The sequence below is a fragment of the Platalea leucorodia genome (assembly GCF_965183815.1).
Source record: "Platalea leucorodia genome assembly, chromosome: Z".
Lineage (NCBI taxonomy): Eukaryota > Metazoa > Chordata > Aves > Pelecaniformes > Threskiornithidae > Platalea > Platalea leucorodia.
In genome coordinates this window covers 38,152,599-38,167,301 of record NC_138858.1, presented here as the reverse complement: position 1 = coordinate 38,167,301, position 14,703 = coordinate 38,152,599, and the positions used below count along the sequence as shown (strand labels likewise).

The 14,703-nt window shown below is 37.4% G+C and overlaps 1 protein-coding gene across 2 annotated transcripts in view; it reads left to right on the top strand.

The window, feature by feature from the left end:
- Positions 1 to 14,703, top strand: part of SLC24A2 (solute carrier family 24 member 2) — a gene marked incomplete at both ends in the record, with an annotated part of 107,006 nt that overhangs the window by 51,337 nt on the left and 40,966 nt on the right. For both annotated transcript variants that reach the window (XM_082336054.1, XM_082336053.1), the window contains 2 exons: positions 6,792 to 6,830; positions 7,911 to 8,019. In XM_082336054.1, the coding sequence (XP_082192180.1) occupies positions 6,792 to 6,830; positions 7,911 to 8,019 (148 nt within the window). The remainder of the gene's footprint in view (positions 1 to 6,791; positions 6,831 to 7,910; positions 8,020 to 14,703) is intronic.

The following is a 14,703-nucleotide window of genomic DNA, read 5'->3' as shown; positions in this document are numbered from 1 at the left end:
TAAGCCCCCTGCCTAGCATTTGCAGCTTGTTTCATGGGTGATTTTAATTCAGGCATTTTTTAAATTTTGAGAACTTAATCTTGGAACACTTCCTAATGCTTTCCCATGCAATGTTGTTTATGAAGTAGCAGAATATTAAACACTTTAAATCCAGGTATTTTAAAGCTAGCCACATAAATCCATACTGAAGTATTTAAACTGTCACTTGTGAACAAATGTTTTGTTTGCATGAGTATCTAATGACCGCTGCAAGTACCTAGCTTTAGTTTTTGGTTTTGGTTTTGTTTTTTTTTTTTTAAACGATTCTTTTGTCCCCCTGAAAGTTACATAGATATACAGAGCTATGGTGCTAATTTATATAATTTAAAAAATAGAAAAAGGTGACTTCATTGACAAATCTTGAAATGAGGATAAGAGGACAACTTAAAACTGCATAATTACTTCTGACACTAAGGTGATTAAGAACTCATCAAGTCTTTAAGCTTGAGCTATTACCTTGCCATCCTAAGCCAAAGATACCTGACTTTAAGCAAGTTCAGAGAAGGTAAGAGACATGGGGCAGACTCTGACTTTCTTACACATGTTGAATAACTAAATATCATATGATTGGTCCTACAGGCTGACTGGAAGAGTCCTATTTCATATAATGGTATGCATAAAAATCTGGAATTAAATCAGTTGACCTAACATTAGCACGTGATTTAGCAACTGATACCTTAAACCATCCATTTATCACTGCTCGAATCAGCTGAGATGCATGTCTTCTGAACATTTATGAGGATTTATGTGTATGCACATTGGATAATTGCGTGAACAGACTGGCATAAAAGAGGCAGCTGATCTGAGTGAACAAAGCCATTCTGCTTTGCCCAGGGCTACAACTTTCACACTAGGTGCATGTAAACAAGCAGTTGTAAATGTAGCCAGGTATCCCAATGTGATGGTCCAGCTCAATGTCTTCAAAAGTTCAAGCTTAATTTAATAAATTCTTTATTTTGATGAGTAAAGCAAGCATACAACCTTAATTTAATTTTGGCTATGGTTCTTGTGAATCATATTTATTTTCTGCAACAATACGGAAGTCTACTTATTTAGGTAGAACTCCTTGTTTTACTTTACTTTTAGGAAATAGAGAGGTGAAAGGGGGAAGAAGGCAGGCGAAGTGAAAGGGAATTTTAGTTTATATTTGTACAGTGTGCTTACTAAAGCTTTTTCCTCCTCTGTTTTAAATAAGATCCAAGGTTCTGTACTCAGGGTCAGTTCACAGTCTGGATTCAGGTAGTGATCTACTAAGCAGTAATATGTAAGTTAAAATCCTTACCATCACTTTACTATAACTTAAATAAAGAAATGTTCCCCTATAGCCACTTGCAGCCTTTCTATGTAATTAATCTAGAGAGTGGGGTAAAGAGATGCATCATCTTCAGTTAGTAAGCTGTACTGGCCCCAATGCAGCACCTGACAGAGCTTCTGTAGACTGTGGTGGTGATGGTCAACTTTTATTTCTATGGATATCTAGAAGAATTTTATTTAAGTATGTTGAGACCACTAGGACTTGCACTTTTGAGCTTCCTGCCAACCATTTAAATCCTACCCATGGAGTAGAGGAGGGTTATAACACGGGATTCTTTTGGGATATTCACAGAAGGGAGGTCTAAGAGATTCTAATTTGGTAAAATCCAAAGATGTATGTGTTAAGAGAACTAGGTAAAATAACACCTTACTTCATTTTTTTGTTCCTTCACTGAGCTCATTAGGCTTATTTCTGAAATCTGTCTAGCTGACTTAGTTGCTTTGGATTTTAGTTATGCGTTAATCTAACTTATCATCTAATTTCAAATAAATGCAGAACAGTCCTATTCCAAGTACATTGCTAGCACTCCTTAGTATACTGATTTTTAGAAATTATCTAGACCCTCTTAAGTTAACTAGATTGACTTCGGTGGCTGCCTTTGAAATGCATCTCATTTTTCTGAAGTTCAGCGTAACAAAAAACCCACAGACCTTAAGCGTAAGTGTCTTGCAAAGATTAGAGAGCCCTGTGCACCAAGAAAACTATCACCTGTAATTTGCTTCAGGACTGATAAGCAATTACTCACTGATAGGTATAAAATTGCAGAGTTCAGATGCTGCTTTTGAAAACAGGCATAAGACAGAGTAGAAGTCGTCCTTCACTATAAAACATCTTGAGACAATTTAGCAAATCCTATCTGGGATCATATTCTACAATAATTAGAGACACCATATTGCGTTCAGCACCACGCTGCCAGCAACCAAACATCATGAACTTTCATTATTACCATAAAAGCTGACTAAAAAAAAATAGCTTTTTAGTTATTATAGTTGGAAAACATCTAGCAAGCAGGAAAGAGATGTGAACCCACACGGCAGAAAGGGTATTGAAATCCAGTTATGTTTTTACCTGCTGTTGTTTGACAGCCTGCTTTTCTAATGTCAGGAGAAGGGGGTGGGCAGTCCAGTTTGCTAATTGTTTCAGGCTGTTGAGCCAGTAACACAGAAACTTCAACTAAAGCAGCAACACTTAGAGCTGCAGGCAGTCAGCTCTCTGATTCTGGTTTTGGAATACACAATCTAATAGATGATTCAAGTTACTAGCCATATTTTATTAACAAGGATATTCTGTATCAAATACCTAGAGCTTTTTATAGATTCTGCTCTTCATTTGACTGTCATGATGCCCTTTATTTTAAAGGAAAGCATGAGGAGATTTGCTACGTAGTTAGTGAGGCATCATCTCTAGCATTAATTACTTCAGGAGCCTGTTTCTCAAGAACACACATTCCCAAATAAGGCAAAGAAGATATCAGGCTTAATCACTGATTATGATATGACTTATGTTACTGAGACAAAGAGATGTGTGAAAAGGATATCATAGACTGTTTCTTCATAGCAAGTAGACTTTTTTTTTAATTATTATTCCTGAAATAAAATGTTTTAAGACTTTTATTACAGGTGGAGTGAACTTGAATGCATGACCACCGATAGAGGCAGAAGGGTGGACAAACTCTTACGTACTGCCATGGCATACAGGAGAACCAACAAATATTTTGGTGGATTGTCTAAAAAAATTAGTGAACTGTCTCATGATTACTCTTTTTATAATTCTGATAAAAACATAATAAGGGATTGTGCCCCAGATACTTTTGAATAAGAGAGTATACTAGAACGCATCGTTTTCATTTTTGTATAGCAGAACTATAATAAATTCATGGTTTTAAAGAAATTATGACATGTAATGGCAAAATACATTTTTTTAATAGTAATTCCTTGAGAAATATATCTAATGCACAGATGACATGGAATTTATGTCTCTTTCTGATCCTGAGGGAACAAATATGCAACAGTTGCCGTGATTTAAGAGCAAATTTACCTTTACAGAAAATATGTTTTTTCTTTAAAGAAATCAGTATTGAGTATGTCCAAAAATAGAGTATTCACTGCCAGTGCAAAGAAACACAACCATTTTAACCTTGGACCAGTTTTAAAATGTTGTCTTAAATGAAAAGGTTGTATAAAATATCTGAATACTAAATGTTTCTACCAGGGAAAAATGATACTTTAAATAGTTTGCCATGCAGTGTGTAATACCCAAATTACGTAGCAATGAACATGTTAATGCAAACCTCACTGCAAACAATAGGAAAATAGTTTAATTTGCCATCATAATGGGGACAAAATGCCATCAAATACATGATGTGAACAGCAACACCACAACTGAATTTTTCACTGCCATAGTTTAAAACACTATTTTAAGGTGTTATTATTGTTAATCCAGGAGATAATCTCTCCTATGAGGAAAGGCTGAAAGAGCTGGGGTTGTTCAGCCTGGAGAAGAGAAGGCTGTGGGGAGACCTTATTGCGGCCTTTCAGTACTTAAAGGGGACCTACAAGAAAGATGGGGACAGACTTTTTAGCAAGACAGGACAGGGGGTAATGGTTTTAAACTAAAGGAGGGTAGATTTAGACTAAACACAAGGAAAAAATTTTTTACGATGAGGGTGGTGAAACACTGGAATGGGTTGCCCAGAGAGGTGGTAGATGTCCCATCCTTGGAAACATTCAAGGACAGGCTGGATGGGGCTCCGAGCGACCTGACCTAGTTGTAGATGTCCCTGCCAATTGCAGAGGGGTTGGACTAGATGACCTTTAAAGGTCCCTTACATCCCAAAGCATTCTATGATTCTATGATAATCCAGGCATTATAAGTATTTAGCATAACCAAAATGCCAAACCATTGTTTACATTCCTGTTTTTAAAACTGTGGAGGCACTTCTGCTTAAAATTCTATTTATATTCCAGTCTTGAACGTTTCTCCTAGAACGTAACTAACTTGACTGTTGAGTTAAGCTCAGAAACAATTGTGTTACTAATCATGTGTGGAAAAAAGAATTTAAAAAATCTGTTTCACTGTGTTATATCCAATTCTGTGCCGATAAAGAATTGAATTATTTCAGATGTGTTTTTCACTCTTATTTCCTTAACATATGCAAAATGTATTTAATTATTCTTTCTCTTTATAACATAATTACCTTCTACAAGTTAAATTATATGGTACAAATTATCATCTAGTTTTTATACATTCATGCTGCTTCATCCCATTCCCTGTCAAGTAAATGACAGTGTTTCCTTCAACATGATTTTTTTTTTTTTTTTTTTTTAATGAATGCCCTCATATTAAGCCTAGAGCATGCTCAGTATTTTTGAGGCATGCTGAATGCTCTCTTGGCCGTAAGAAAAGTGATATTCTTCAGCCCTTCAGGTAGAACACGACAAGTTACACAGATTTATCAATCATATATTCTCATATCTTTCAATATTAAAATGAAGGAACAAATTTCCTATCTTCAAATGTTCAAGGTCCCAAATAATAATTTTTTAAACTTTTATTAATGTTCCAGTTCTGAACACTCATCCATATCTCACAGACTTTACTTCTGTAACTATACGCACTGATCTTTAGGATTTAACTGTCCTAAATTGCTTCTTTGGAGACAAGAAGAATTTTTCCTGGTTTGTCCTTTTTGCTTTCTTGCAAATTTTGCTGCAAGATAAGTTTTCCCTCCCACGAAGGTCCCTCAAAGTATGCACAGATAAGTCATAGGATTTGCGTGTGTGTGTGTGGATTTGTATCTGAAAGAGCATGTGGGTATATGTACACATATATATACGCATATATATGCACATTATGCAAAAGTTTGGTAAGAAGCATCCACTGTTTTAATGACATTTTAGAACACAGATTTTGTATTTTCTTTTACTTTCCTTTTCTTTCCACTCTGTTAAAAGTTCTTTCCGTGATGGTTGTCTTCAACAGAGGCGTAGAACATTTTTTTCCTAGCCATTTCTTACACGAGGGCAGTCTAATTTCAGAGGTGACAGGTAGTTCCTTTATCAGAACAAAGATCGTTTCTTTGCCTCATTGTCTCTTCTTTAAGTTAATATTCACAGCTGGGGGGGCTACCTTTTTGACAAAGAGTTCGGTTCTGGTTATTCTTTACTTATTATGGAACAGAAAGGATCTGTTCTGTTATCAGTGTTTGCTCATAACCGCTTGCCTTCCAGTTAACATTCAAGGTTAATTCACTAACTCAAAAGGCATGTCCTGAAAGTTAGTGTTGATGTGTGTCCAAAAACTGGGTTTCACTGCACTGGGCCGATTGTTCCAAAGAACAGTTGCGATGTAATTTGTTTTCTATGTAATGCATGAAACAAGAGCCTTGAGGAAATTATTTATATGCCAGCTTGCAGGGGAGGGGTTATGATCAAGTAAGAATGAATATGAGACAGCTGGAGTTTGCGCTGTGTCCTGTTTTAATTAGTACTTGATGACTGGAGTTTCATATTTTGTGTATTCTGATGTTAACTTTCCTTCCTCAGGATGAGCAGAATGACTTAAGAATTAATGTTACTTTATCATAGCACTTTCAAGATGTCATGGAAACATGTTCCATGACAAAAGTTCTGGGTTCCCTTTTAACACACATGTTAATTCTACTAAAGAAACAAGCAAAACTTGGGACTAGAAATCGGATACAAAATTTTGCATTTGCTTGTTTTCAGTGCAAATTCTGTTCTCCCTCAGAAGTGTCTCCTGGTGATGTGCTCTGCTGCTGTTCTCCTAGGGGTAGGACGTACAAATCACAAATCATCTCCAGTATATGTCACTTACTTAAAACCGTTAATAGCCTTTAAAATCCATTCAGAGTCTCATTTTTCTTCATGGAAGAGCAGTATGTGCCATGTTGCCTGCTTTTAACGAGAGCTGACAGTGTGGGCTAAATGGGCATTTGCTGGGAGTGGTTCAACTGAAACACCTTTTTTTCATTTCTTTGCCTAGTCCCTTCCTGAAAAATACCAAGGTAATGTTACTCCATTTTAGGCTTTTCATTGAAGAGTTGGTCAATCCTGAGTTTCTTATCGCTTTTGGTTTTTCAGTCCTCACTCTCTCAAACAGGTTGATGTACAGGGAGTTTGCCTCCCTGCGTAATTTGTATGAAATGAACATTGTGATCTGCAGCCCAGCTGCTGTGTGCCAGGCCCTGAAATTACAACATTTCCTGTCCAAGAAACTAACAAGAATAAAAGACTCCTGCAACATTGCAGTGTGAATTTACTGATTTACTGGATCACTAGGATGCTTTAATTCGGGTGGTTCAAAAACTTAGCACAGCATCATTCGTAGGATCAGACATTTGTGGTGTTTTACTGCCTTTCCATTCCATGCATGGTCCATCTGACGCTTCTTTTTGTTCTTTTTCCCATTCATGCAGTCACCTAATGCTGGCGACAAGGATGACCAAACACTGACGGTAGGGAGCAATTAATATGTGTCTGAGCATTTATTTCTCAGGAGGGTGGTGAGAAAAGCCTTACTTTGGTTTGGCACACATCAGCATTTTTCTAAATTACTGGGATTTCTTTCTTCCTCCTATGCTGCTATAGAATTTAAATAATTTATTTCCAAAGGCAAAGCGGTGAATTAATTTTCTTATTCAGTTTCTATCATTTTTCATTTAGTATTTGTATGACACCAAAGATTAATCCATGTACCATATATTATTGCAAAATACTATTTTCTTCAGGATTATTTTTCCCTGTAATTGGATTTCAGGGTCATATTAGTCAGCAGTCTATTGGCTCTGATTATCCTTTTTATTGAAACAAGCAGACAGTCATCCACAAAGCAGTCTTACTCTATGGGATGTATTAAATGCATTGATTATTGTACTAGACAATGGCGTGGGGAAAATAACCTCAGACTATGTTTTAAATTTCTTTAAAAGCACGTAAAAGATGCTTGTATGTTAGCTCCATTGCTGTAGGTGTCTGCACTGCCTTACCACACTGGCAACGTTTTTGCAATCAGTACTTAATGGATTGAACCAAAGTGAGGAGTATGTTTCACTCTGACTGAGCTTTAGGATTTTGCCATTAAAAAAGGGTACTCTCTGCCCTTTTTCTCCATAATTTTGTTACTATGCATATTTGCAATGTACCAAGGCAATAAAAATTAGACCTTACTTCAGGGATTCAACCACAAGGTTCTACAAAGAAACAAATTGTGAATTCTTCCTGGTGCAAGTATGAGGTTTTTATTTTCTTAACATTTTAAGAGTTTTCACAGAGAAGGATTCTTTTTTTCCCCTGATCTTTTCCTGAGCCCTGGGAGACTAATGACTAATCTGATGATCCATCCCCTCCAGAGAAATTGTTTATATATATGGCAATGTTTAAAACAGCGTATAGATTAATATAATCTGCTATAGGTGATGGTTGAAAATGTTTCACTGTGTAGTGAGATGTGAGATGATTAACTCGTAGTGTTTCAGACCTGTTTCCACACAAACAACAAAAAAACTCTAAATTAATTCCCTTATTTTTCCACCTAGACCAAGCCACGGCTCCAGCGGGGAGGAAGCTCTGCATCTCTCCACAACAGTCTAATGAGGAACAGCATCTTCCAACTCATGATTCACACACTTGACCCGCTTGCTGAAGGTATTCCTATTAATTCTTTTCGTTTTCTGTTGCAAAAGCAAACAAATACTTTCGTTTTCCCTTCTCCCCAGGAAACTATTTTTTGCATTTCTGTTGCTTTCACCAGTCTTTTCTGAATGTGTCTGAATTTTCTGAGAGAGTTTTGGACTCTTATGGCATGGTGTACATACTCCCAACAAGACTTGCAACTTAGGAAATGTGTTCATTGCGGTGCTAACTAAAACTGATCACTTGGTTGATGCGTATCATAACTACTGTTTCGTTTCGCCTCCGGCTTCAGCAGCAATTTAAAAGTTGCAAAAGCTCTATTCTCTTATACTTTCGTACAGGTTTTTTTTGTTCTCTTTCCTGGTTTTTATTTTAGTACATCAGGAAAAAAAAGCCAATTTGTCATATGGAATATAGAAAAGAATGAGACTCTGCTGGTTTGACTTCCGGTGGTTAAACGCTGACATTAGAAAAAATGCAACAAACATCCCTCTGTGTTACATGCATGCTAAGAATTTGCTTGCTTTATCCAAGTGTGGTGTAATTTTTTTTTTTCTTTGAGAAGTTAGCAGGAAGCCCATGATTGCTTTGGTCTGAGAAGCTGGCAGGAAAACCATAATTGCTTTGCAATTGTGGGGTGATTTGAATCTTAGCTTCTGGTAGACTTCCAAAAAAATCTAAGGCCAGGTGTTTATTTGGTGAATGTGTGTCTGTAGGACTTTTCTTGCTGTACTAATAAATGTCTTGAGAAATAGCACTTGTGAAGGAATTGTGAGGGACTAAAGAGACCTAAAATATTACTGACAGTGAGACCTTCCAAACTTCAGTGATCAAAAAGTATACGTATCACTTCCTTGCATTTAAGTTCCTTTATGTTTCTCATTGCAACATTGCACACAGCTTTTTAAATTGCTCTGTATCTCTTGGACAAGGCAAATCTTTTCTATGTCCCTCTTCAAAAGCTGAAGCCGACACTCATTTTGGCAACACAAGGGCAATTTTAGCCCTTGCAATCTCCACACCATTATTTCTACTCTGATCATGATTCACATCACTTCTCTCTTTGGTTAATGCTGGACTATTCACTGCTGAAGTCTGGTGCCTTTTAGAGTGGAGTCATCAACAGACTGTGCCCAATCTATTCCCATTCAATGCCAAAAACGGACATAAGAAATTTATTGCAGTTATACATTTGGCTTCCTTTATTTGCATCGCTACAGCAGGTGAGCAGGCTTTCTAACTGCTGCACCCATTAAGTCTCATCTTTACCCACCTGATAGCTAAGCTTTTCACTCTGCTAGAAGAAGAAAAGACTTCTAATCTCAATTTTTCACTTTTTAATGAAAAATTATAATTTTTCGTTAGAATCATTTTCACTCCTCTTTTCCCTTAAAGCAAAGCTCCTGGGCTGCAGATGCATCTGTGGTGTCTCAAATAGTGCTAACACAAACAAAAATAATGAACATCTGAAGGAGTAAATAGACTTCATCAAATATTTTTTAAAAATAATAGATAACAAAAGCAGGTTGGGAAGAGCTCGTTAGCAGGGACAGAACCTTTATAACAGATTGAAGACCACAGGAAAGGTAGAAATGTTGACTGCAGTTCAGTTTGGTGTTAAGGAAGATTCAGAAATAAGATCAGCTGTCAGGTACTTTTCCATTGCTCAAGTTTATTTCAGTTGTTTCCTAGACATAGCTTGTTCAGTGTTCAGACCTTTTCTGACTACTTTTATCCTGTAGCAAGCTTGCACCATGTAGTGTGATCCAGCGGCTTCATCCTTCACGACAGCGCAGGAAAAAAGGGGTTTGAAATCTGAAATCCATCTTGGGAGACACAGAAGCCCAGCACTTTTGAGAATTAGGTATTATAATTAAGTTTATCAAGTCACTCAAAGCTGTTCTTCATTATGTCAGTAAAACACTTGGGATCAATGTGGATTGATAGAGATGATTGCAATGGATGAATCTTCTTTAAATTACTCCAGTAAAATTTTCTTCAAGGTTTCTTTTCTCATAATACTTTACTATTTGTTTGGTTTTTTCCCTCTCCAAACTCTTATATTTGTCCTATTAAGAATTAATATTAATATTAATATTAATATCCTATTAAGAATTAATATTCTTCAAAAAATGGAATATAAAGGTCTTGTGGCCTTTAAATAAGTGCAAGGCAGTAACCGCCTGTACGTTTCATTAAAACTGACAGACTGAGTTAAAATTTACGAAGGGAGAAAAAAATTACCTATATTTGCAGTAAATATTGTATTTTAATGCACAACTTTCATGAAGAAATGGCCAAGATGACACTGGAAAATAGCCTATGTATGTGCAGACATCTAAATTGGTGTTAATATCAAAGGAGCTAATATTTCAAATTTCCACTGACTTGACAAAATTCAAACTTTAATTAATGAGAACACGAAAGTGCCAATATAGGAGTGCAATTCAGTAAATATTTTTACATGAACGCGGGTTTTAGTTTTTTACAAATATGCCCAGATTTGTAGGAGCAATGTGAAAAAAATCCACCCACTTTTCTGTCACACATTATGGTCATTAACCATTTCTGAGGCACCACCTCATTTGTAGGCAGGCTTGGCTTTCAAGATCTTTTGCACTGCAGGCAGTTTGGAAGGCAGACACAGGGAGTATTGGATATCTCCACTGAACACTCATATTGTTTCCTGAAGCTTTGAGCTTTTAAGTGCCCACATTCATTATTCTGTATTCAGATAATTCTGCAAACCTCCATAAAAGAAAAGGTACTGTAGTTTGATGTAAATACTGTGGCTGGCCAAGGTAGGTAATACTAGTTAACAAATTTGGATGGCATTGTGCTTGAATCTTACATTCAATTCAGAAATATGTGTGATAAGGGATATGGGTACCTGCTGTATGCAATATTGATTATCTATTTGGCTCTATATGAATTTTGCCCACCGTGTTCTTGCGTTCTAATCTCCCTGTGTATAGTGAACATCAAATAATCAACTGATGCATCACGTTTACTTTAACAGACCTTTATCATGCTAGCTAAGTAATTTTTTAGGCTGATAGCATTTCATTGTTAAGAACTAAAAGAAGAGATAGTATTTATCAGAAGCGTCTGAGAAGTGTAGTCCTTTGCTCTATAAACCTGTCATCTGGGGGGGATGTAGAAATGTAAAGGATTACCTCGTGCCTTCTTTGGCCCATATTGCTTTCTCCACTTCACACGCCCTTTTCTGCTACAAAAAAAACCCAAACATAATAAAGAAATAAACGAGTGATTCATGTTAGGTTTGAGTTTTGTGTAAGCAAAAGAAATTAGCTCTGTTGCACTCATGTAATGAAAGACAATGGACCTGGTGCATGACCTGTGAGGTCAAAGGATTTCTTCCAAATCATTTAGTACACGTATGGATCAGACTCAAAGGAATAGCAGAAAGAGGTTCTGAGCATTTTTCTCTCCCATTTTAGTCAGCTTAGATCCCCTCAGTATTTCTGCCAGATGATGACTTAGATAAATAGGTCAAAAACATTGTGTCATTAGCTGTATTTGTTGGATTTGCAGCAAAAGAACAGTATTTGAGAACATTACAAAGTGCCATTCTCAAAGGAAAAAAGTGTGAAAAGTGTAAATCAAAGCTGACACATACACAGGTACTCTGGCACCCCCTGCACTTGAGCATACTCCTGTCCTCCTCCCCCTCTCCTTTCCTCTTTCCCCATTTTTCTACTGTTTACTTCCTTTGCCTTTCCTTATACTGCATCTCACTCATCTGCACCCACCTTCTTTCAGCCTCTTCCCATAGGATGGCTTCCTCAGTGCTTGCTCTCCTTCTGGACTGCAGAAGGAGAAGGCACTTCTCAGGCAGATGCCAGCAGCCCTGCAGCTGGCACAGCAAAGTGAACTGGGTTTTCAGTCTCTGGAAGAGCACTCATAAATTCTGGGAGCTCTGTGCTTGACTCTTCACAGCTTCCAGATCAAATGTTGCCATTAGAAGTAAAATTTCTAGTTGTTGCACTGCTTCTGGAAGATCCAGCTTTTCTTTCTCTTTACGTCAATAATAAAGTTCACTGTTACATTCTCTTGAACAATTGCAAGGAAAATGGGGGCATGAAAAAGCACACTGCTCTGTCATTTGGGCTTGTGTGGCCTTTGCAAGGTTGACAGAAAAGAAGCCCCATCTAAGTCCTCTTGATAGCATAAGCAATATAGAATGTATGAACAGGCTGCCTGACTATTAAAGGTCAGCTTGACCTACACAGTGTTATTGTTATATTAACAGGCAAGGTATTTATAGAAAACCAGCTTATCATATTTACTCCTGAATAATTCATTTGTGAAGTCAGAACTAACTTCTACTTTAATTGAGAGCTTCTTAAAAATGCACTTGATTGTAAGTAGGAAAATATGAAATGAGAGAAATTACTTTAAGAAATTTTTACTTTCCACAAAATGTAGATAAACAGAGTGATGCTGATATATGATTACACACTTGTGAACCTGTCCTTCCTTTTCCCGTTCCACACAAATGTGGTTTTTCCATGGCTTATGCCTGTCTTGTGAAAGTCAGCTTGTAAACTCTCTGGAATCAGTGGGCTTGCAAAGTGTTCAGATGAGTAACACCTCTAACAGATGAGTAACAGCTGAGATCAGTGGGAGTTGCTGGACGTTTGACACTTTACATTCAGGAAAGTGTGTGGCTGTGCTGTGGATTTAACAGTCTAAGACAAAGAAGGCTTCTCCTTTGCCAAATCTTGGTCTCAGCATAAAGCTGCTAAGAAGATAAGAGTTCAGCCACTCTAACAGGCGAATGTGTAGGGTATTTGTTAATGGGACGTGAACTTTACATTACAGTTGAAACCTCATCGTTCACTAAAAATATAATTCTATATGACATTAGTTTTTTGTTTGCTTTTATCTTCTTTCAGAAATAATGACCTTGGTACAGATAATTTCCTGAGGATTAAGATTAATGACTGCCTGTGCATCAGGCTATCATCAACTCCCAGCCAGTCATTAATCCCGAGGAAATCCTGTGCCATATTTGCTTCTGCTTAAGTGCTGGTCTGGCAATCCTTTATGCACCGAGTAGTGAACTGGACTGTTCATGACAGCATTACTCATATGAATAACGATGGCATCATCAGACCTGCTGTGTTGGTTAGGCCCCAATCCAAAATCCAAGCAACTTGAACATAAATCATGGTAATCATTGATCATTTGTGGCTTTTTTAGTTCTGAATCGTGTACCTCAGATACTTTTGTCCTAGTTTTGAAACAGACATTCTGGGGTTATGAAAGTGTAGGATTTACAAAGATCTCTTCACATTTTTTAATAGAAGAGGGCTGTCGTTTTGCAGTGGAAGCAGGAGAGGGAAAAGCATGGAAAATATTTTGTATGAAAAGTATCTGCCATGAATAGTAAGCCTACCTTCTCCCTACAAGCTGTAGATTACCTTAAAGAGTGATTCCTTCAGGATTGTGGAGAGGGGTTTTCCTCTCTGGAGGCTCCTACAGCTACTCTGTTGAAAAGGGAAGATACTGGTCATGGATTCAGAGCACCAGTACAACAGCTTTAGCAGGGTATGGGAAGAATGAGATCTTTTGCTTATCATGCCACCCCTTTTCTGTCTGCTGATAAGGTGCCACAGGCCAACAAAACATCTTCCACAAGGGAGGATTTAGCTAGATGCTGCCTCTGTTGCTCCCGTGTGACAAAGATATAACTCATATGCAAATGGCATTCTCTGCACGAAAATCAGTGTGATATAAATCTCTGTCATGGCTCAGTCCCCAGTCTGAAGTAGGTTTCTTTGGCAATTCTCTCCTATTCCCGTCTCTAGTCCTATTTCCAAAATGGAAAACTACAGGATGTACTTCTGCAGAAAAGTTGTTATTTGTCTTACATGCTTTACTTTTTTTTTAAACATAAATATGGTGCATGTTATTGGTGAGAGAAGTAACCTTCTGTTACATAAAGCTGAGCTGACAATTCTGTCACTTCCTTCACTGAATGTAGAAAAATACTGTACTGTCACTGTCTGCTCTGACAAACTAAAAAGAGAAACCTGCATTCATGCTTCTCAGGAAAATAAAGAATGATGTGATCCTCAAAGTTTTTGACACAGTAGTGAATTATTTATAATTACTCACTAGATCCTGTTGTGTTCCTAGATACTGATCTTAAGAATTTCCCAGCTTTTCGATTCATCTCAGACTATTTTGCTGAATGTGCTAGTGCTACTTGTGTTCTTTTCTGAGATGTCATGAAAAATGTCAGCTTACCCCAAAGACAGCTGCCGCAGGTTGGATAACCTTCACCTGCCTGGCCACTCAGGAGGCTCCCAGCTTTGGTCTCATTTTGCAAAACCCTTGTGCTCTTGTTCTTCTGTTGGCCTGGGTAAGCTGCACCATGATGTCTGTGCTCACTCCCATTGGGAATATTTTTTGGCTAAAGCTGTTTATTTGTTATATCCTTGGAGAAGTAAAGCCAGGCAGCTTAGCTTACACCAAATTGTGGGTAATGCTCAGCTCCTGCATTGCTGAAGTAACCTGAACACTTCCACTTTCCTCAGTTTCAGTGTGTCGATGCTGCAGGACTTCAGTGTACTTCCTAGCACCATGCCAGAGATGAAAGAAAGAATTCTTCAGTGGCTTATAAGCACAACAGCATTTTATCTAACATGAGGTAATACGCAAACCTAG